This window comes from Netta rufina (assembly GCF_964035555.1).
Source record: "Netta rufina genome assembly, chromosome: 3".
NCBI lineage: Eukaryota > Metazoa > Chordata > Aves > Anseriformes > Anatidae > Netta > Netta rufina.
This window is the reverse complement of record NC_140125.1, coordinates 116,571,542-116,593,374: the sequence shown is the minus strand read 5'-3', so window position 1 is coordinate 116,593,374 and position 21,833 is coordinate 116,571,542. Positions and strand designations below refer to the sequence as shown.

At 41.5% G+C, this 21,833-nt stretch overlaps 1 protein-coding gene across 3 annotated transcripts in view; it reads left to right on the top strand.

The window, feature by feature from the left end:
* Positions 1-16,825, top strand: part of ADGRF5 (adhesion G protein-coupled receptor F5) — a 40,055-nt gene extending 23,230 nt beyond the window's left edge. For all 3 annotated transcript variants that reach the window (XM_084285175.1, XM_084285173.1, XM_084285174.1), the window contains 15 exons: positions 81-139; positions 775-917; positions 1,414-1,626; positions 3,303-3,536; positions 4,269-4,430; positions 4,550-4,768; positions 5,069-5,287; positions 5,368-5,520; positions 7,092-7,282; positions 8,262-8,435; positions 9,272-10,636; positions 11,212-11,253; positions 11,355-11,414; positions 14,539-14,623; positions 15,818-16,825. In XM_084285175.1, the coding sequence (XP_084141301.1) occupies positions 81-139; positions 775-917; positions 1,414-1,626; positions 3,303-3,536; positions 4,269-4,430; positions 4,550-4,768; positions 5,069-5,287; positions 5,368-5,520; positions 7,092-7,282; positions 8,262-8,435; positions 9,272-10,636; positions 11,212-11,253; positions 11,355-11,414; positions 14,539-14,623; positions 15,818-15,894 (3,396 nt within the window). In that variant the 3' untranslated portion in view covers positions 15,895-16,825. The remainder of the gene's footprint in view (positions 1-80; positions 140-774; positions 918-1,413; positions 1,627-3,302; positions 3,537-4,268; positions 4,431-4,549; positions 4,769-5,068; positions 5,288-5,367; positions 5,521-7,091; positions 7,283-8,261; positions 8,436-9,271; positions 10,637-11,211; positions 11,254-11,354; positions 11,415-14,538; positions 14,624-15,817) is intronic.
* The last annotated feature ends 5,008 nt before the right edge of the window (positions 16,826-21,833 follow it).

The following is a 21,833-nucleotide window of genomic DNA, read 5'->3' as shown; positions in this document are numbered from 1 at the left end:
TGATAGGATAAGCATGACTATTTAAGACTGATATACTGAAGGCTCATGCCATATAATTTTTCAAATGTTTTTCTTTACAGTTTCTTCAGAGCTACACATGCGTATCAGGCTTTCTATCAGTAACAATAATTGGTTTTAGGTAAGTAAGCAATTTAATTTTTTCCTGGAAGATATAAAAATTTTCTGTCTGATCTCCATGAGGAGATACAGGTCAGCAAAAGCTACATTCACTTCAATTAGAACCCATGTGCAGTATGCACATGTTAAATGGTATTGTAATAGCTGCACAGGAAAAAACAACTATTAGCATGAAAATAGGACTGTGGGTAAAATTCAGTATCATGCAAAAGTCCAAGAAACATAGTAATTCTCAAGCTGGGTCAAATCCTTTTTGAATTCCACCCAAAAGGGGGAAAATGTTCAAATAAACCTATCGGCATCTCCCAAACCATCAGAAAAATGAATTAGTAAGTTGATTCTGGATTGGATCTGGATAAAAGAGATACTACTTAAGTCCACTCAAATTTAAATGCCTTTTAGATTTTCCAATTGAAATTAGAACAGCAGACCAAGGAGATGTCACATAAATCTGTTTTTGCTTTGGGAAGAGATGTCAAACAGCCTTCTTGTATGCCAGAGCAAATCACGAGTCATAACAGGAGTCTTCATGGGTTTCACACCTTCTAAGCCACACAAGATGGGTCCCACAACATGGACATATACTAGTATGCAAGCTGATAATTTATGATGCTTCTCTCATTCTGCTTTGTTCAGGCCTGGAAGTATTTCTGTGGACTACGACATAAAAGGGAGAGCAGTAACCTTCAGTGAGATACACTATTCCAACTTACGTGTACCAAAATTCCTAAATCAATCTTACTATCTAATACCCAGCTCCTTCACAACAGAAATAACTAGTAAGTTTAAAGCTCTCTCAGTATTTCATTTCAACCTTTTTTTTTTTAGTATTGCTAGCCTGAACCGTGTAGCCACCTTATACTGTTGATTTTTCAGTACCAGACCTTCAAAAACTATATATTTATCTGTCTGTTTCTTTTCCTCCTGTGCCACCAAAGCTTAGGACTTCCATGAGATGGCCTTGCACACAGTACAGGGACTACTCAGAGGGCTACTTTAACCTGGTTGCTTCTCCTCCCAGTTTTTCTACACAGAAAGAAGAAGTGGTGATAACACTTCTGGCTGTCTGCATAAAACCTTCTGGGGTCTTTGGCTGACAAAGACATTAGAAGAATATGTTGTGGGAAAATGTCATATCTTGTATGAGAGGTGGTGCCCTGCAACTGACACTGAGTGTGTAATGGTTGCAAAGCGCCTAGGATTCCCACAAGATGAAAGACACCATATAGATGCTGACATGACAATAATGCAGAACATTGCTCTCTGTCTTCCCAGATCAGACAAACTTCACTGTGAATCCTGTGGACATTTTTGAAGGGGATACGGTAACACTGATGTGCGAGATAAATGCAGAGTCTGGGAACGCGACCTGGTATCACTCCAATCAGACCATCTCACCCAGCTCCCGGCATGTGCTGGGGACAAATTTTACAACTGGAATATCAAGATCAAATCTTACGATTATCAATGTTACAACGAAGGATTCTGGTATGATTTTCTATCATTAAAACAGCAAATGCAAATCTCTAGTGTGGCTAATTCTACAAAACTCAGAAGAATGCAGTGAATGCATTTCCCTAGAGTGAAACTGAAAAATACACTGTCCCTCATAATTTTCCTATTTTGGTTTTGGTTTGGTTTTCCGTAACTACCTACCTACTGACTGGCAGTGCCAGTAAGGTATAAAAAGGCTGAGGTGACTGTATAGGCATGGATATTCCCAGTGTCAGGCTTCACTGTCATATCACAGGAGTGGTTACGCAGATGTGAAGCCTTCTTCTTCTTTGCATGTGGTAACTGAGGTTGTGGTTGAATTTTTTTCCTTGAAGGTCCTTGTCCTCTTTGCAAACATAAGCTAACTAATAAGAGCTTGGAGTTACAGTTTTTCTTGTGTTCATGTTTAGAGCTTTTTGAAAATAATAATAAAAAAAAAAGGTTAAGTCGGCAGCATTGTACTAGGGAGAGTTGCTGGGGAAATTTTCATGTATTATCAGAGATTTGACTCAAGCTCCCACTCAGTTCATCTTTTTTGGTCATAAATTCTACTTTCAACTTCAGAAAAGGTAGCCTTTGGCCACGTCTTTGGGTATACATATGGGAGATAGGAGCTGTGGGCTCCAAATGGTCTTGGACTAAGGATGTCCTGAACCTTGGCATCTCCATTCCTTTGAAAGTGGCCTACTCAGTAGCCTATCCCAATGGGAAGGGGTACCTATATACCTAAAACACAGAGGAAATCTGGGGCTGTGACTGCCCATTTCAAAAGGAAACCTGGATGCATCCAAGGGACCAGCTCCTAAGAAAGAGGTGATTCTCCCACTATATTTAGCATTGGTGTGGCCTCACCTTGACTACTGCATGCAGTTCTGGGCTCTACAATGTAAAAAGTATGTTAAGGTCCTTGAATGCGTCCAGAGGAGGACAGTGAAGCTGGTAAAAGGGCTGGAAAGCATGTCCTGTGATGAAAGGCTGAGGACACGTGGTGTGTCCAGTGTGGAGAAGAGGAGGCTGAGAGGTGGCCTCAGTGCTCTCTGCAGCCTCCTGAGGAGGGTGGTGCTGGCCTCTGCTCCCTGGCTGGGCATTAGGAAAAATTTCTTTACTGTGAGGGAGGTCAGGCAGTTGGACTCGATGGTCTTCATAGGCCCCTGCCACAAGAACTATTCCATTCTAGCCTAGTCTGGTCCAAAATGGCCAATAAATAGCTCTATTTGGCAATACCTTCTGAGAAGCATAGGTGCCCACACTCAGATTACCAGATGCTGTAGAGTCCACCTTGGAAACCAAAGTCTTGCCGATTCTGTGTACGAACATTCTGCAGTCAATCTGTGTTCTTACCATGATGTATTGCTGATAGCTGGACTCCGGGCAATACTCAGATCACCATGCACCAACTCAGTCCCAGAGCCTTGTCCTCTTCTCAAGTGCCATCAGTACTGAAGCTGCATAGTCTGAATACTTTTGGCACCTGGAGACTGCAGAGAACCTCTTACAGAGAGACTGTAGATGACCTTAGGGCACATTTTGATCAGCAAAGAAAAGAGCCACTGCAGAGCTGAGACATGTGAAAACTAGATGCAAAGTAGCTTGCAGTTCGTAACTCCAAAAGTAGTGGAAACAACTGCAAAATGTGTTCTCAATGCTAAAATATTGTTGATGATTTGCAGGTTCCTATACGTGCGTTTTCTCAAATATCAGTGACTATTACAGGCTGATATACAAAGACATACGAAACATAACAGTATCTTCACTAAGCATCACTTCATACTCAAACGACACGAAAATTAGCTGCAACAGTCCTGACATTCAAGCAACAAGTAACTTGCTGTTCTGTTGTTTAAACATATACTCCCGATCAATTACGAGTGGCTGGAAGTTAAACGGAACAAACACTACTACAGGTAAGATTAACAAAAGATTGTCTTTCACCGGCTAGGTTTGTTTGTTCTTCAGAGAACTCCCCCTGCTGGCAGCAGATACCCCAAAGGCCAAGTCCAACATGAATATAGGGTATGCTCCGAAGCGGGGGGCCAGGTAACAAACCGTGGGATTCTGGGTGTCTCCATGCAGTGCGCAGACATTGATGCTCAAAACTGTGACATCCTAGTTGGAAACAGCTGCCTAGACCAGCATCACACTGACTTTTTCCAAAAAGCTTACTTTTGCATTCTCCATCAGCTGTGCTTTCAAAGACAGTGGTGAAATCCTCTCCTGCTGCAAGGAACTGTTTTGCCTTTGATTCCCCATGGTTAGGCTTTCCCAAAGTAACCTTCTCCCTGATTTACTTACCATATTTCCTAAATATCATGGATAATGAGGCCAGGCTGAACCAGGATAGCCTTAATTTTGGTTTATCCTGAGGTTTCCAAGCAATGTTGTGGCTCTTCGTTAGATAACTGTTGGTGTAGGTGCCCAGTACAGTATTGAGAGCATGGCTTCAGGCCTTTGGAAACCACGGTGAGTGTTGCCAGAGTAAAGGATGTGAGTGGACTTTAGCATTGATGAGTTAAAAGTTCCACACTGTGAAAGGTTACATACAAATCTACAAGGTTTTCCTTAGCTAGTGTGACTGCTTGTGATTTTGAGAGCCTTGGACATCCACAGCCCTTCAAAGAACATTTATTTGTCTCTAGGAGCCTCCACTGACAAAAAAAACTGCACTGAATATGAGCTCAACATCACTAAATCACTATGCCTACCTGAATTGGCTACAGTGATGACATATACGTGCGAGTTCCAGACCGGACATGGTGCCAGGGCAAGTCAAAACATCATAGTGACATACTCACGAACAGGTAAGAGTCAGGTAGCATGTAAGAGACCACCAGTGGCCTGTGTGGCACATGCCATTTGCAAACAAATGATTGTAACAAGAGACCCTCAGTAATACAACATTTATCTTGTGTTGTTTCAGACTATGTAAGAATATCTTCGAGTGTAAACACCTCAGTTTCTGAGGGAAAGGAATTCAAGCTAACGTGCAAAGGTGATGTGAGAAATTATGACAGCATTATTTGGGAAATCCAGTCTGGAGATAAAATACAAACAGTAGAATGTGCTTCATGCATCACAACCAACAAATCCATAGCCACATCTGTGCTCTCAGTGAATCTTGCCACTCAGGACTGGAATGGTGAGTGAACATGGTTTGTACTGGCTACAAAGGCAATGAAATCTCTGCACCAGACCATTTACAGCATCTCTAGCCCAGCAAATCACTGAGATGCTTGACCATGGGTAATTAACTATATATGTGTGTGTGTGTATATTTATATATGTATAAATGTAAAAGAGTTAAAATTAAAGCTGCTGGAGGACAGCAAGACACAATGCTGCCAACACTGTGAGTGTTCATTAACAGGGCTCAGGATCATGTAATAGCTGAGGAGCACTTTTGTTGACCCAAAAATGTTTTTTGTGTTACTGCTTTCAGGCACCTACATCTGTACTTTCTCCAATAAGTCTTCGAACACTTCTGCCAATGTGACTGTCAATGTTATTCCCTTACCTCTGACAACGAACATCTGGCTATACCCCATTAAAACATCTATAAAATGCAACATTAAACAACACTTCAACTGCTGCATAAGTGCTAACACCATAGAAGATTATCATGTTACATTTGTGGTTGGAAAAAAAGAATTTCAGCTTGGTAAGAATAAGATAAGCTTGCAGAATTACTAGCTGATTGGCCTAAAATCTGTGTTAACTTATCTTAAACTTTCCATGCAGTAAGACAGAAATACGGAAATTTCTTGTGCTACCCATACGATTATGAAGAAAAAGAATGTGAAAAACAGCAAAATCTCGAGGTATATTACAGGTTTGTTAACAGCATGGAACAGGAGGTCAAGAGTCAAAACATACAACTGAAGCTGATACCTGGTAAGAAAAAAGTCACTGTTTAAAGCTGCTAAAAGGAAAGCCCGGTATCCTTGTTAAACCAGATGCCATGAGTTTTATCACTGGTGACTCCTAACAGGAACAGATTTTGTTAGCCAAGAATTTTTTTCTCCTTTTTGACAGGAAATTTTGGAATGCAGAGGAAAATACAAATTTTGCTGGTATTTTAGACACACAAAAAAAAATCCGAATTGTTTTGTCTTCACTGTATTTGACAGTGGTCCCAGCGTGTTCCCAGGCAGTTATAGTTCAGCCATCTTCTGTCCCTACCTCCCTCTGATGTAGCCTGCACCACCAAGCTTCATCTCCTGTGCTGCAGTGCAGTCACGCAGCTCCCAGCTGGCACCAGCAATTTAGCAAGGGTAAAAGATCGCAGTGCCTCAGGAAGAAGTCATTTAACTCAGGAGGTCAGCTTGGGGGATAGCAAGAATGACAAGAATGACAGCCTCCTTGAGGTATTACAGAGACCAGGGCACACCAAGCTTCCAGGTCAGCTCTGCGGGAAGTACTGCATGATTAGAATTCAACATGGCTAAATCCAGTTTTGATGTTTTGGTCTGTCCAGAGTTTGGCTATTTCAGCTCCTTAATCATTAATTGGTAAGAAAGAAATGTTAGAAACCCCCTACTACAGAAATTCTGTTTCTTCCACGGTAGTGGTGCCTAGTGTGGATCAGCCTATCTGGCCAGATTTCACTCTTATGCAATAAACATGTAGATGCTCTATTTGCTTTCATTGGCAGCTACTGTGCCCAGTCAAAGCCAATTAGCAGACACGTTCATCAAAAATGTGCTAAGGCCACACTATCAAAGTTTTAATGAATTCATTGTTAGTGCTACAGCAGAACTGAGTCCCTTAGCAGAATAAACTCACCCTCAGGCTAGAGATGGTCACAGATGTACAGAGAATTTAGAAAGTGGTCAATATAGTCCCAAGTCCAACGCTATTACACAATGCAATCTAATGGACAAATACTAAAACTTTAGGCATTGGTCTGGTGATTGGATTCAGTACTCAAAAACAAGGGGCTTTATCTAATTTTATTTTTCATTTCATGAATCCAAACCCCTGGTTTGAGAATTTAAAATCTGGTGTTCTTTTCACCAGGTTTTGCCTCCTGTTTTTATTTGAGTTGTAAAAGCTTTGGAGTTTGAAGCATCTTGTCATTAGTCCCAGACAGAATCAGCAAGCACTAAGGTACCTATAAATGAGGAACCAGTGTACAAGGTTCCTATAAAAGTTTTCTAACTCTCAGAAAGATTCTGCTTAGGCCTTGGAAGAATATTTGAAGATATAAATTAATTTTCTGTACTATTCTTATTACAGAGGATAGTAAAGTCTTGGAATTTGTTGGGGGGAAAAACAAACAAACAAACAAACTAAAAAAAAAAAAAACTTTCCAAGACATATACCCAATGAAAGGTCATAATTAATGCAGAGAGCAAGCTGAAATCCTAACTAATATAAACAATTTGGAACTTCAGTAGGTCACAGGTCTGATGAGAGGTAAATTATTCATCTCCATGCTTCTCAATGTCTTTTTCTTGATACAGAAAGCAAAAATTCCTGCTCAGAAAACAATTTTTATGGAGGGGAAGAGGACATATTAATAAAGCCATGCCGTTTGTTAAGTAATAATTTTATCCGAGGCAATGAAATTTACAAGTGCTACAAGAAATCATGGAAACTGGAAAGGAATAACTGTGTGTCTGAACAAATAAACAGCCTGCTGATTAGAGCAGAGGTAATGTGAATGAGTTTTTATGAGGCTGGGGAGAGGGGCTAGCTCTAGAGAACAGATATTTTTTGTTATTACTTAACATCATCTAAAATGCCGGAAGTTGTCAAAATACAAGTATTTAATTAAAACTATCTTTTAGAAGGTATAAAGAATGATTGGCTAAATCTACACAGGCCAGGCCCCCTTCTCTGGCCCAGCAGGCATATGGCACTGCATGGCCAACAGCCACACACATGAACACAATCCTAAGACACAGGTGGTCTTATCCACAGCATCCTGCCCTGTCCTTGGATGTTTCCTGACCCATGTTCAGGCACGGCCATGGTGGACGCTGGTGGGCACAAGCCCCAAAATTGCCACAGAGCACACTGAGGCCGTATGGGCAACTGTGGGCTGCTACCCCATCCCCAGCCCAGTCCCAGTTTACTACATCACAGTATCGCAGAACAGTTTGGGTTGGAAGGGACCTTAAAGATCATCTAATTCCAGCCCCCAGACATGGGAAGGGACACTTCCCACTAGGCCACAGCCCCTCAGCCACCACACTTCTCAGATAGGTGCTGGGTCCTGGTTTTCAAGCTAGGTGTCCTATCACAGTGCTCTTTGCTTCTACAGACCATCCAGAGTCACCCTTCTCTCAGTGAGGTTACATAAGAACTTTTATCTTTCTTTTTAATAAATTAAAGCAGAGGTACAGTGACTCAATAATAACATATTTTCTTAACCTGCTAGATTATTCCCTCACGGAGCTTGGGTCCAGGCCAACTATTTTCTCCCAGAAATTTCTAGGAGCAGTCTGTGAGTTAGTACAGACAGTAGATCATGCTCACTAGGCAGTTAGGATACCCTAGCAGAGTTTAACACTATGACCAGAATGACTCTGGTTCTGTTTATCTTATTAGTACAGGTGTAGCCATTATGAAGGAGGATCAAGCTCCAGGCAAATTGCATACATGTGATGCACTGTTATCTTCTGTTCCAGTCTTTGGTCAACAGTCCTGTGGCAAAAACAGAGCTACCCATCTTTCTTCAGCAACTCCAGAATGTGACAGAACTCCAGCAAAATGTCAATTCTTCCGCAGACCTAGCTGCAATTGTTAACATCCTGCATAATATCTCTGCTATCCCAGCAAATGCAAGCAAGTCCATTATCACGGTAAGGTTTTATTTTAAGGCTTACCAATACTTAACAAGCTCTTCAGTCTCTTTTGTCAAAGAAGGTGATATTCTCCCTGAAGAAATTTCATAGTTAGTTTCAGGAACAGGAAGGAAATGGAGGAGGTGAAATGACCTCAAAGATGAAATGGCAGCAAAGATACAGATGAGTTTATGAAGAGTCACAGTGATGAAGACTAGGAGCTCATGGGTGAAAGAGAGTGCTTTGTGTTTAGCAACTAGAAATGTTCTAGGGACCCTTAAATGTCTCTACTATTCAAAGTTAGAGGAAAGGCCAAGGAATGATGGAGCAGAAGCAGGAACAGAAAAAAATAAAGGGTTGAAATAAGGATAGGGAGAGTAAATTACAGGTGCCATGATGAAGCAAGGAATATCAGTTGGATGTTACAGCAAATGAATGACAAAACATTGTAGGACTGCTTGGAAGCCTTGGTTGTCAGGTATAGAGGAACAGCATTGCTCTTCTGAGAGCAGAAATGTACAAAGGGACTTGATGTTTTCTAGCTGCAGAACAATAAGTGAAACAGAGAGACAAAAAAAATAGGACAAAGGTAGAGGCCTGGCAAAAAGGCTGGAAAAGAAAATATATTGATATGTAAAGAAAAGCCAAGACAAGTAAAATCTACTTTGGAAGTCTTGACTTGAAAGCAGGATATGCAGAGGAGTAATAACTGTACATGTAGGTTTCATATGGACTGAGCAAAAGAAGAAAAGGTTTGGCCTTTTCAAAAGGCAATTCTAGAATGATGCAGAAATCATCTGAACTAACAATTTGTATGGGATTTCAGTTACAACATTTTTCTTCTGTTTTTACAGGCCTTCTTCTCTACAGTGGACAATATAGTTAATGATTCCAACATGGAATTTTGGACAGAGCTGAATAATAAGAATGCATCCAGCAGTTCTCTTTTACTGTATTCAGTAGAAAGATTTTCTGAGAATCTCCAGCCAGTTAATAATACCTTTCCTGATGTCAGCACCAAAACTCTTGAGCTACAAGGTATGGTTGTCACAGAAAACAGGAGCACAGACTATAATAAGGACTTCAACAAAGTAGGAAACCTCAGTGCTAATGTGCTAATTGAGAAATCTGTGACTCTACCCCCAAACTCAACCATTGTCAGTGTGGCCTGCTCAGCAATTGGACAGATTTTGCCTAGGAATTATAACAAATATGTGAATAGCTTAGTGGTAATAACAACTCTGAGCAGCGAGAGACCCCAGAACTTCTATATTAATATGACCTTTCAAAAAGCAAACATGTCTCTAAAGTCACCCCAGTGTGTCTTTTGGAACTTCAGCTCCAATGGAAACGGAGGAAAGTGGGATAATTATAGTTGCATATCAACAGATAAAGAAGGTAACGTTACTTGCTCCTGCAATCACTTGACAGCATTCTCCATTTTGATGTCACTTGGAAAACCGTCTTATAATTCTGCTTCAGTGTTTATTACCTACAGTGGCCTGGCCATTTCAATCGTGAGTTTAGTGATCTGCATTATAATTGAATCCTTAGTTTGGAAAAATGTAACAAACAACACAACCTCCTACATGCGCCACATCTGTATACTCAACATATCTACGTCACTCCTAGTTGCTGACATTTGGTTCATTGTCACTGCTGTCATCAATGAGCAAAACTTACAGAAAAATAGAGAGATTTGTATTGCGGCCACCTTCTTCATCCATCTATTCTACCTGTGTGGCTTATTCTGGATGTTCAGCCTTGGCCTCATTCTTTTCTACAGATTGGTCTTCATCTTCCATAACACAAGTAAGACCATCCAGAAAGTATTGGCATTCTGTCTGGGATATGGGTGCCCCTTTGTCTTTGCAGTTATTACCATTGCTGTCACACTGCCACAGAAGAATTACACCAGAAAGGATGTCTGCTGGCTCAACTGGGATGACAGCAAAGCTCTCTTAGCCTTCATCATACCTGCCCTGGCTATTGTTGCCATGAATTTGTTTATAACTGGAGTTGTTATAATAAAAATACTAAGGCCAAACATTGGGGACAAGACCAACAAGCAGGAGAGAAAGACGTTGTTTCAAATCGGCAAAAGTCTGGCCATCTTGACACCACTGTTAGGCCTCACCTGGGGATTTGGTCTTGCCACCATCATCGAAAACAAAAACAACGCTTTCCACATCCTCTTCGCTCTGCTCAATACTTTGCAGGTGAGTTACACATATGCATGGTTTTGTTTCGTCAATGACCATTTAACATGTAGTGACATTCTTGCAGTGCTGTGTTATGAGAAATAAAAACAGTTTGTGAAAGCTCAGGTTTGCATTATATGTCCTTAATCCCAAAGGGCTCTTTGGGAAACCCATTGCAGGAATTCAGAAGAATCTCTTATTCTAAGTTGCCTTAAGATGTGCCTTATGAATAAATCTTGCATAGACATAACTTCTAATTTTGGCAGTAGCTTTGGGGAAAACTTCTATCCTGAAGATTAGGAAAATAGCCCTCTTATTTTCAAGTGGGCAAGCTTCAGCATGTCTGTTGTCATTTATAGTGCAACTGGGAGCATCACATCATGCTCTTGCAGGTTCAAGTAACGAGGGAGTATAAACTGCCTGTAAGTCAACAGAACCAGCTGAGCAGTGCTAATATGAAAGAGAGGAACTGACTAAAATCCATGACTGAGAATTTTTAGTCAGAGTTCAGAGTTTAAATAGTCAATATGAACAATGTATGTGATACTGCAATTGAAAGGTTGGTGTTAAACATATAATTTTCTGTCTCCCAGGGATTATTCATTTTGGTGTTTGGGACTCTCTGGGACAAGAAGGTAAGAATTCAAACTATTTTTTATATTGTGTGATAGATATTGTTGTAATTTGAACACAATTGCTGTATTTAGTAATGGATTTTTCTTTCTTGAACAAATAGATAACAGAAGCCCTGCTGAAGAGGAATTCTCTGTCCAGATGGAGTTCACAGCAAACAAAGGTTAGATGCTTGACCTAAGAGCATATTTCAACATTACTGTTGAATAGGCTAACATTCTCCAAGTGTCTTTTAAGTCTAATGCACTTTATATTCTGAATTTACTAGAATTGGTCAGAGAGAGAGAAGAAATTAACAACACAAATATGAATATAACTCTTTTTTCAAAGTTCATTATTTCACCTGTAATAATTGATCAAAAATCAGAAGGAGCTTGGTGGAGATTTGATCTAGAGCAGCATATAAAAACATACTGAATTCCATAATAAATAAACCACAAAATGTACTAAAACTTTAAGTTATAAAACAGGAAGATTCAGTGGCATCACTATTTATTCACAACCTAAGATAAGCACAAAAGGAACTTCTTGAGGCAAGTGCCCTTCAGCTGTAAGTAGGAATGGATGCAGATGTTGCCACCTGAACTTTTAAGAGAGGTGATAGGTAAACCCACACTTTATGCTGAGAACAGAAAATGAGAGGAAGAAACAATCTTTTGTCAAATTCATGTCAAAGTGCAATAAACAATCAGATTTCAATGAGCTAAAGATTGCACAGAAATGAACAGGATTCTGTAACCAAGTGGCCTGGACACTCTCCTAGAAGAGAAGAGACTTGGGTCCCAAACCCGGCAAATTTCTGCATTGAATCCAAAACATTCACTGACTAAAAAGAGAAATAGTGTTACAAATAGGGGCTGGATCCTTAAGGAAGTTCCTGTAAGGCTGCTCTTGTCTCTGCAGATACTTTCTCTGGCCCCACTGTCTCTCATATTCCTCCCTGCATAGAAGCAGAGCTCAAATGGAGGGGCTGGAAATGCCTCTGCTCAGGATAGGCATTTATATTAAAGGGGGAGACCAGTCTCACCCCTACCTTTAAAAATAAATGCTTGCACAAAAATGGAAAATGGCTGCTGAGTAAGCAGCCTTCAGATTATTACCCTCTCCTGCTCTGTCATGTGGATATCAATGAAGTCACATCAAGAAGCCTGAGGTCTATCAAAAGATGGGAAGATAGCTAAAGGATACAGGATCACAGATTGTGTTTTCCTCAATCCTTCCAGTAATGAGGAGAGATGTAGAAAGTAATAGGTGAGTCCAGGTCTTCAGTGGCTCCAAGACTGGTGCCTCTGACAGAGTTTTGAGTTTTATAACCATAAAGACCTCTTCAAGACAAGAGGTCTGCTGCAGCCTGATGGGATCCAACTGTCTTGATGGGGAAAACATTTCTTGTCTCACAACCTGGCAAGACAGATTGAAAGAGCCATAAACCAGGATCAGTGGGGTAGGGGATAGGATTAGAAACACTCAGATTAAGCCAAGGGATGGTATTTCGTCATCTGAGGGTGGCAGGCAAATGGGAGCAGATACATCTGAAAAGCTTTTATATCAACACACACAGTATGAGGAACAAACAGGACGAACTGGGAGCTTTGGTCCTTTCCCAGAGTCATAATATCATCAGTATTAGTGAGACTTGGTGGAATGAGTCCTACGACTGGAGTGCTGGGATGGAGGGCTATCAAGAGGGTTCAGCAGTGCAGGCGAGGTGCTGTTGCATTGCATGTAAGGGAGAAATTAGATTGTACAGTTCTTGCTTTTAGTGATGATGGAGTAAAGAGCCTATGGGTGAGGATTAAGGGGCAAATCAGATGTCTTTGTGGGTGTCTACTATTGACCGCCCACCTAGGACAACAGCACGGATGACATATTCTGTAGGCAGCTAGGGGAAATCTTGGAATCGGTTGCTCTCCTTATGGGTGAATGTAATTTCTCAGATATAAATTGAGAATATCATATTGCCATTACATCTGGCACATCAAGGCATCTTGTCATGTCAAGATAAGACATGAAAGATGCAGTTTCTGCCCAATATTTTTTCATATAGGATCCCCAGAATAATCCACCTTTTATATATATATATATATATATATTTTTTTTTTTTTTAACTAGTACTCCAAGTTTTCCAGTGTTTTCTGCAGGATTATCTCAGGGAATTCATAGCTATCAACATCTCCTAACGCATTTTTAAAGTGTTATTCCTTGTCTCTGCCTTGAAAATGACATCTGCTAGATGTAGTGCTATTCCAGTTGTGGGAAAACAATTCCTTTTTCCCAGGAAGCTGGTAGGAAAGAAGGAATAACTTGTACAACTACCATTAGGGATGGCAATTTCCTCATTCCCTAATGGATATATCCAGCAGAATAAAGTAGAAAGAACAAGTTGTTAAGCCTTAAGTTGCTAAACTTCAGCTCTGAATTCATTTGAAACAAAATCTCTCAGGGCAGACACTTCCAACTCAAGCTGACACTGTAGAAGCTGCCCCAGTCAGTGGGAGCTGACCTATTCCCTTGGCAGTTCTGCTGAAAAGGAATAAATAAAGCACGATCAAAGCCTTTGATCAAATGTTTTAGATGTGATTAATTTACCTTCTTTCTCTACCATTTTATTATGTAGGTGACAATGCACAAAATTGCCTAATTTCCCCCACCATATACGGAGAAAAATGTGTTTTCTGTTTTGTTTGTTTGTTTTGTTTTGCTTTGTTTTTATTTTGTTTTGTTTTGTTTTAACATACCTCTTGCAGGAACCCCATTAAATTCTCCAGCTATGCAAGATCTGAAAAAGAAATTGCTTTCAGCAGCAAAATCTCCCTTCCTTCCTTCCTTCCCAACTGGATTGTACAGAGTTGTATTCCAACGCCCTCTAGTGTGCAGAATTAAATTTGCCTTTGATTATCTCAGCAGCTTTCAATGGCCATCCCCAAGTACATGAATATAAATTTTAGCTTTACTGGGTACCTTAAGGTATATGCTCCCTAGGGTAAGGGACCGGTACGCTGTACTGTTTGACATGGACAGACTCTGGAGCTTAAGCCATGTTCCCTGGCCAATTGTTAAAGACAGCCTGTTACTTTTTGTGTTGTTTATTTTTTTAAAGTTCCTATAAATCTCCTTCACTGCCATCATAAACATGCAAATGGGTGAACTCAATGCCAAACAGACATCTAACCTGCCCCCTGCCTGTACTACTGAACAGCTTTTAATTGTGGCCTTTTTCTTCCCTCGTAACAGCTACAAAGAGTGTTCTAGGCTTTTAACAAAAAAAATCAATTTCTTTCTCACAGTCAACCTCCCTGATCTTGGTGTCACCAATGTTCTCTATGGGCTACCCACTTTCAAGAACCTTCAACAACTTATGTGGCAAAACAGGTATGTGACAATAGCTCTCTCCTACTGAACTACTAGCAAGGTTTTGTCTGAGTTCCCATTCCCAGGGTCTGTCTGTCCCAATATCTATCAGTCCGTCCATCCATCCATAGACGGTATTTCATCTTCTAGTGCAAAGGAACTGTAATTACACAAGTCATTGGCATCACTAGCATAATTGTTCATGATTGTAGCGTAATGTTAGCAGCGTAACTGTCTAACACGAAAATATGAATTAGATGTTTCACCAAGTCTAAAAGCCACTAACTGGGCTGTATTTTGAGCTTAATGATGTCATGATGCAGTGCTCCTCAGTTAAGTATTCACACAATCCTCACCACCCTGGAGCTTGGAATTTTATCTCTTCAAAGATTCCCTGGAAGTCATTCTGTGGATGTCACCATTTCAGTTATGATTTTATTTTGCAAGAAGCATTGCTGAAAATACACATAATTTTGTTCCTGAATGGGTGACCTTTGTATCCAGTCATTGCTCAGAGGAGATGGTGGCATTTGGTCAAAGTGGGTTTTAAAGAAAGTTAATTGCTGCTTGCTGCTAAACAGCAGCAAGCAGCTGTTTTTTAAGGGTCTGGTAATAGTCAGGTACAGGAACAAGGAGTTAGGTACAGGAACAAGAAGTCAGGTACAGGAACAAGAAGTTAATCTCCAGCTCTGCTACAGTGCAGTAAATTTACATCCTCACACTAACCAGATACAGAAGTCTCCCACCACAAAAACGGCATGTGTCTACAGCTGCCTTCCATGCTGCCACCACCTACAGCTTCAGTATTATTAGCACTGTGCCATGACCTCTCTTCCATGCTCTCCTTCAGGGCTCTCTGCACCTGGGGCACCTGGGTCTTTAAAAGCCTTTTGGACACAGGAGGGAGGGAGCTGAGATTCATTTCGGGAACATATGTCCTAGATGTACCCCGATGCTCAAGGCGGACTACTAAGTCCCTCCACGTGTGTGAGCAGTAGCAATTTTACTGCTGTGTGGCACAATGCTCAATTCAGGCTGACATATCGTGGACGTGTCACCAAGCACACTGACTTCTGTGGTCACCAGCATTGCTGTCATCCAGAAACAGAAGCCAGTATCAGGTCATCAGGAAAGGTCTAACTGTCCTTACTCTGCAATGCCGATGTATCTCACACCGTCTGTCCTTTTGTCTAATCGCTGCACTTTGTTTTGCAGGAAAATACACAGTATCTTCTTCAGAGCCATCCAGCTCTTCTGAAAACACTTCCAAGTCATATTCTTTGCTTAACTGAGGCACTGCAAATGCTAAACTATTTAACTGTGAAAGGAACTCTGCCCTTTCCAAGACACACACAAAAAGCGTCTGTGAGTCGTCAAGCAGTGGACTGCTTCCCATTGACTATACTGTGCCTTGGTGCATTCTTCTGGAATAATCCTTTCTGGTTAACATGTAAGGCAGGGAAGCTTTGTGAGGTGGAATTTTAGAGGGACTGCCAATAACAGAAGAAATGACAAGACGTTTGAAGCTTGGAAGGATGAGAAGGCCCTCAAGTGCTGGTAAAGACATTGAAGAATCCTTGGCCTTAAAGAGGGTGCTTAGCACTGTGCAGTACTGAGCCATGAATCGCAGTGCTACTCACAGCTGTTGTCCAGTGGTTTTTGTATTTCTCCTACCAAATCTCTGAATGATTCCAAAACCCTGTGAATATAAACAAGTATCCCATAGCTTCTCACCTACCCTCCTATTAGAGTCTGGAAAGCTATCGGGTATAATGCTCTCTGATTTCTATTGAAGACTTCCTGGAGCCAAAGACTCACAACTGAGAAGGCCTATTTCAGATTCTCACTTCTGACTCATAAAAAAAAAAAAAAAAAAAAAAAAAAAAAAGAATACTGTGATGATTCCTGTGTGATTTTATTTCAGATGGGATGTACTCGAAGCTCCATGTGTCACTTTTTAAAGGAAAGAAAGCTTTATATCTGTTATTATAATTGTCCTTCCCTAGATGTAATGTGGCAAGAAAGAGAGGGTTGCTGCCCTCTGCCACAGAGGGTGATGCAATTATTAAGTGTTTTGTATGCAAGGAATCTCTTTTATAAAGTCTGTATTTTTGGGTCTCCTTCCAGAGGAGAATCACACTCAGAGGGCTCAGAGAGTCAATTCTGCAATGAATATAAACCAGCATGTGCCAGGTAAAATGAAAGGTTTTATATAAATTATTGCTTTAACACTACGTTTGTGGAATCAGTTATTTCCAAGCCTGTATGCCTTTAAAGGCAAGACTCTTATTTCAAGCAGAGGACTGTGAAATAGCCTGCAAATTATTTGTAGCACAAACAAATGTTACAAAACTTACTGTAAAATATGACAGTCATGAAGATATAAATTTGAGGCCAATATCAAGTACAACAGTCAGGTGGTACAGCCCCATATGCCCCATTTGGCTCCTAGGGAACCAGGCCTATGTTTACTGGTGGTGAACTCATTCCCAGGCCATTGGTATTGACCAGGGTGGGAAACTTGTTGCTTACTGTTACAAATGTGTGAGGGATTGGTATGGGTAGGTGGTGAGGAATGAAGACAACAAACAAGCATTAATCAAGTGTATTATTTATACCAAAAGCAGTTTTTCATTTGAAGATGTAGTTATTAATACTAAAACTAGAATGCAGTTAGAGACTAAGAAATATTTGAAAATCCAGAATCTCCTTGAAATATATAGCCAATGGAAACTTGAAAGTCAGACCTTTGCACATCATTCCAAGCAAAATTTGCCTTTGGACAGCCATTCGGTCTAAGTCACTCTGGAAGGAGCTTGTACAGTTCTGATCTGCTGCAGAAGTCATCCTCTCTCAGTGAGTCAATTGTATCATCATAAATGGCAATGCACAAGTCTCTGTAGACAGTACAGTCCCACCACACCTTATTTCCACTGATGTTTCACCCCTGAGATTTCATCACACATCCCAAATTAGGCAAGCCTCGGTCTAGACTGTATGTGAATGAAAAATCAGGATGTGATGTTGAGCTGTCTGGCACTGACGGGACATCTTTCAAAAGTAAGGTCCTTGCCAGCATTACAAAAAGCACAACAGTTTGTGAAAGAGAAATGACTAAATTAACTGTGCCAGTTTTAAAGACAAGGGGCCAAGGTTTCACTTGTATCTATGCATGGATCATGGAAAATGGGGAGGAAATAAAGGATGGAAGTGAGTGCTGAATGGAGGAAAATAAAAAGGAAAAGAAAGGCAAACTCATGGCAGCAACCGCACTATCCCCTTATTACCCTCTCTCAGTAGCAAGAACCAGGTCTCTGGCAAGGACAAGGTGGTTCACCAACAGCTTGCTCACCTCAGGAATCTGGTATTTTGGTCAGTTGGCTATTTTTGGTCAGCCAGCCCCATCCTTCATCCTGAGTCCCCTTTGTCCTGATCAAAATTCAACCTCCTCCATACACACCATCTTTTGAAGTGAGGGCTGCCATGGCACTTGTTTCCTGACAATTGCCATCACTCTTACCTCCTCTTGCTTAACCACAAGGCACTAAGATAAAGTGCATTGTAACAAAAACCTACCAGGGTTATCTCATCTCTGGAAAACATGGGGTCTCTCCCCTACCTTCTTTAGCAATGGATCAGGACAAGGCACTACCTTGGCACTTTCTTCTGATTTATTCTATCTCAGGAAAAATAGTAAAGGATGGAATTGTGACACACAGGTTTCTGAGGAATAGACCTGCCTTCTCCCATACTCCCTGCTCAGAGTTTTGGACTGTGACACTTGTCGAACAATTATTACTTATGCCTCAACTCAGACTTCACCCTTAATTCCTTAAAGACTTTATGAACCCTCACAGAAGCACATAATGGTTATGGCTGGAAGGGACTGCTAGAGGTCATCGGGTCCAACACCATGCTCAAACTGGGACACCCAGAGCAGGTTGTCCAGCACCATGTCCAGGTGGCTTTTGAAGATCTCGAAGGAAGAAACTTCACAACCTGTCTGGGCAGCCCATGCGAGTTCTCCATCACCTGCCCGGCACAGTATTGCTTCCTGATGCTTAGACAGAGCCTGTTGTGTTCCAGTTTGTGCCCCTTGCATCTTGTCCTGGCACTGGACACCACTGAAAATAGCATTGCTTCACCTTCACTGCCCTCCAGATACTCACCTTCCTTCACCTCCTTTCAAATATTTATATAAAGTGATAAGATCCCTCCTTGAACCTCCTCTTCTTCAGTTCTCTCAGCCTCTCCTCGTAGGAGGTGTGCTCTTATCCCTTGAACACCTCAGTGACCCTCCCCTGGACTCCCTCCAGTATGCCCAGGTCTCTCTTGTACTCGGGAGCCCAGAATGGGACACAGCACTCCAGCTGCAGCCTCACCAGTGCTGAGTGGAGGGAAGGATCACTTCTTCTGACCTGCTGACAACACCTTGCCTAATGCAACCCAGGACACCATTAGCCTTCTTAGCAGCAAGGGCACGTTGCAGGTTTCAGGTCATCTTGGTGCCTACCAGGGCTCCTAGGTCTTTTTCTGCAGAGCTGCTTTTCCAGCTGGGTGGTCCCCAGATAGTGCCCAGTGCCATACCCTCAATATGAAAAAAAACAGAGTCCAGGATGACTATAAACACTACAGCACTCCTTGAAAATCAAAGTACCTCAAAACTGGGGTTTAGTTGTTAGGTGTGCAGTTATGAAACTGTATTTATTTATTTATTTCTTTTTATTGGACCATGAACTTTGGTGCTGTCATGGCTCAGTGGTCTGACCAGAGCATTTTCTTCTTACACTGCCCCAGGAAACATGTTCAGGAAACATCTGTGCTTGCCCACCGTGCTGGCCAGCAGCTGGTAGGAAACTGGGTGTGCTGTGGGTGGGCAGAGCTGAAGAGCAGAACAACTAGTGGTCCTGCTCTGCCCATCCCACCTCAGTGGCACCTCCAGCAAGCTCCACTGCTTGTAAACTTGCAATAAGAGCCTCCTTGAGGTTTTGGTCCTCAACACCTAACAGGATTCAATGCTGTTGAAAAGCCATGGTGTTGACAGGCAGATTCACCCCTAGACCATGTGATTCCTTGAGTACTTTCCTGTTAGAAAACCATGGTATGGAATATGACACACTCTACACAAACTTTAGAATCATTGCTTCTAAATTACACCCTCTTCAAATTTTATTCAGCTTTTTCTTTGGGATAAGTGCTGCTAATCCCTCCACAGCCTCTTCCTGGATTTTTTTATTTTTATTTTTTTCCCTCTGAGAGACAAGGTACAGTGCAAATTGGAGCACAACAGTTTGTGGCGGACCCACAGAGCCCACAGCCTGTGCTGCCATGGCGCTGCCTCTCCTCACACCACCAACCACCAACCCCTGAGGCAGGAGGGCGGCAATGGCCTGTCATGGTGTCCCTAGGTCCTGCATGGTGTGACAGGAAAGCAGTCGAGAAGTGGCGTGGCCTGTGTCTGCCTGCACTCCCCTTGACACACCTCACATATTTTTGTCCCCGTGTCACTTTTTGGTCCCCAAGTTCAGACAAGCCAGGTGCCCCAGCCATCGCCACACATTTCACCTCACCCTCTTACCCCATGCAGCTTGTCCTGCCCTGGCTAAGTGAATGAGGCAGGTTCAGATCCACAAGTGATGCCATTGCTGATTTAAAAAAACACACACACACATACAGAATTAAAAATAAAAACCACCACAAGAGATAGGACAAGCTCCTCTTCTTGAATATAATAGCCATGACATCCCTTCCTGGGGGGACATAAGCTTGGGGCTGGGAATCTGCAAAGCTACACCTGCTTGCTTCCCTGCTCAGGAGGCCTGAGCTGTGCCTTTCTCTCCTCTTCCTGGTTGACGAGGGGTGGCAAGCAACAATGCTGACAACAGGGACAGAAGGTACATGAGTTAATTGCAATGCAGGCACACTGGGGAGAGGAACTACCAGAAAAAAAAAAAAAAAAAATTGCACTTAGCGGCTTGCTTTTTGTAAAGTTTGTATCCTACGGACTAAGTGCAGCATTTGCACTCGAACTGCAGGAGTTCCAGAAAGCTGCACTTTGCTTTTGACTGTGGTGCTTTTATCCATTCCTGTGCTGCTTTCCTGGATCCACTGAGAAGCAGCAGCAACCAAACATATGAACTGCAAGCTTACATTAAAAATGTTTTAATAACTCCGAAATCCCCAGATTGATAATCTTACACCTTATATATAATAATAATGCCTTAATTTAATACACAATGATTTAGATGGTTTGTTATGCCACACAGGACTGGTGTGAGCATCAAGACAAAGCCAAGTGTAAATACAAGCAGCAACCAGCTCCCTGACTACAACCTACTGCCATGACAGTGTATTTTTCTGTTAGCTGCCATCCCTTATGACAGGTATCTGACAAATGAAAGGATAGATTCATCCTCTGTGATTACTTACCTTTTGTACTCTGAACATCTTTTGTTCTGCTTTTTGAGAAAACCTGAGTAATAAAGTTTCAAGTGCAGAGTCCTACAAAGCAGAGATCTTGGGGCATATTGGATCACTGGCTTCCTGCCATCTGCAGTAAGGTGTTAACACATTATCCAGAAATCTCCAGTGTCACAGACCTAGTCTTCATTTTCATACACCCCAACCCTTCTCCTTGACTCGTGAGAAAATTATTTCTAGAGGGCTGTGAATTTAGTGGCAACCACAATAGATCCTGTCCTATGATAACTGCCGCTGTGCTCCAGTTTCATCCGGTGCCTGCATGAGAATTTTATAGATGTTTAAAATAACTTTGAGATTATGACCAGAGGATAGACTTACACTTGAACAATTGAAAAACTTATGTTGCAAGATTTTCTAGAAAGACAAGTAGCTTTAATATGAAGTTATTTCCCTGGTAGAGAACTAGCCAAAAATGCATAATAGTAATTTACTATGAATTTTATACAATAGCTGCTCAGCTTTTGTAAATCACCATAGCTTCATGGCAAATGAGTGTTGATGTACTGATTTACCTATGAATTTTTACCCTTTAGATAGCTTGGGTAGCTCTTAAAGGAACATTTCTAGATTCAGTGTATGAACTTTTATTAGACAACTGTTCAACATGATCTTCTTTAATTGCCAAGTCTCATGAAGTAAACAGCTGGCAAAATGCTGACAGAGCATTTCAACATCTCTACGCTGGCTGGTCTTCTACAAGTTGTATTCATCATTTTTCACTGAAAACTGATGTTTGATGAACTATGGA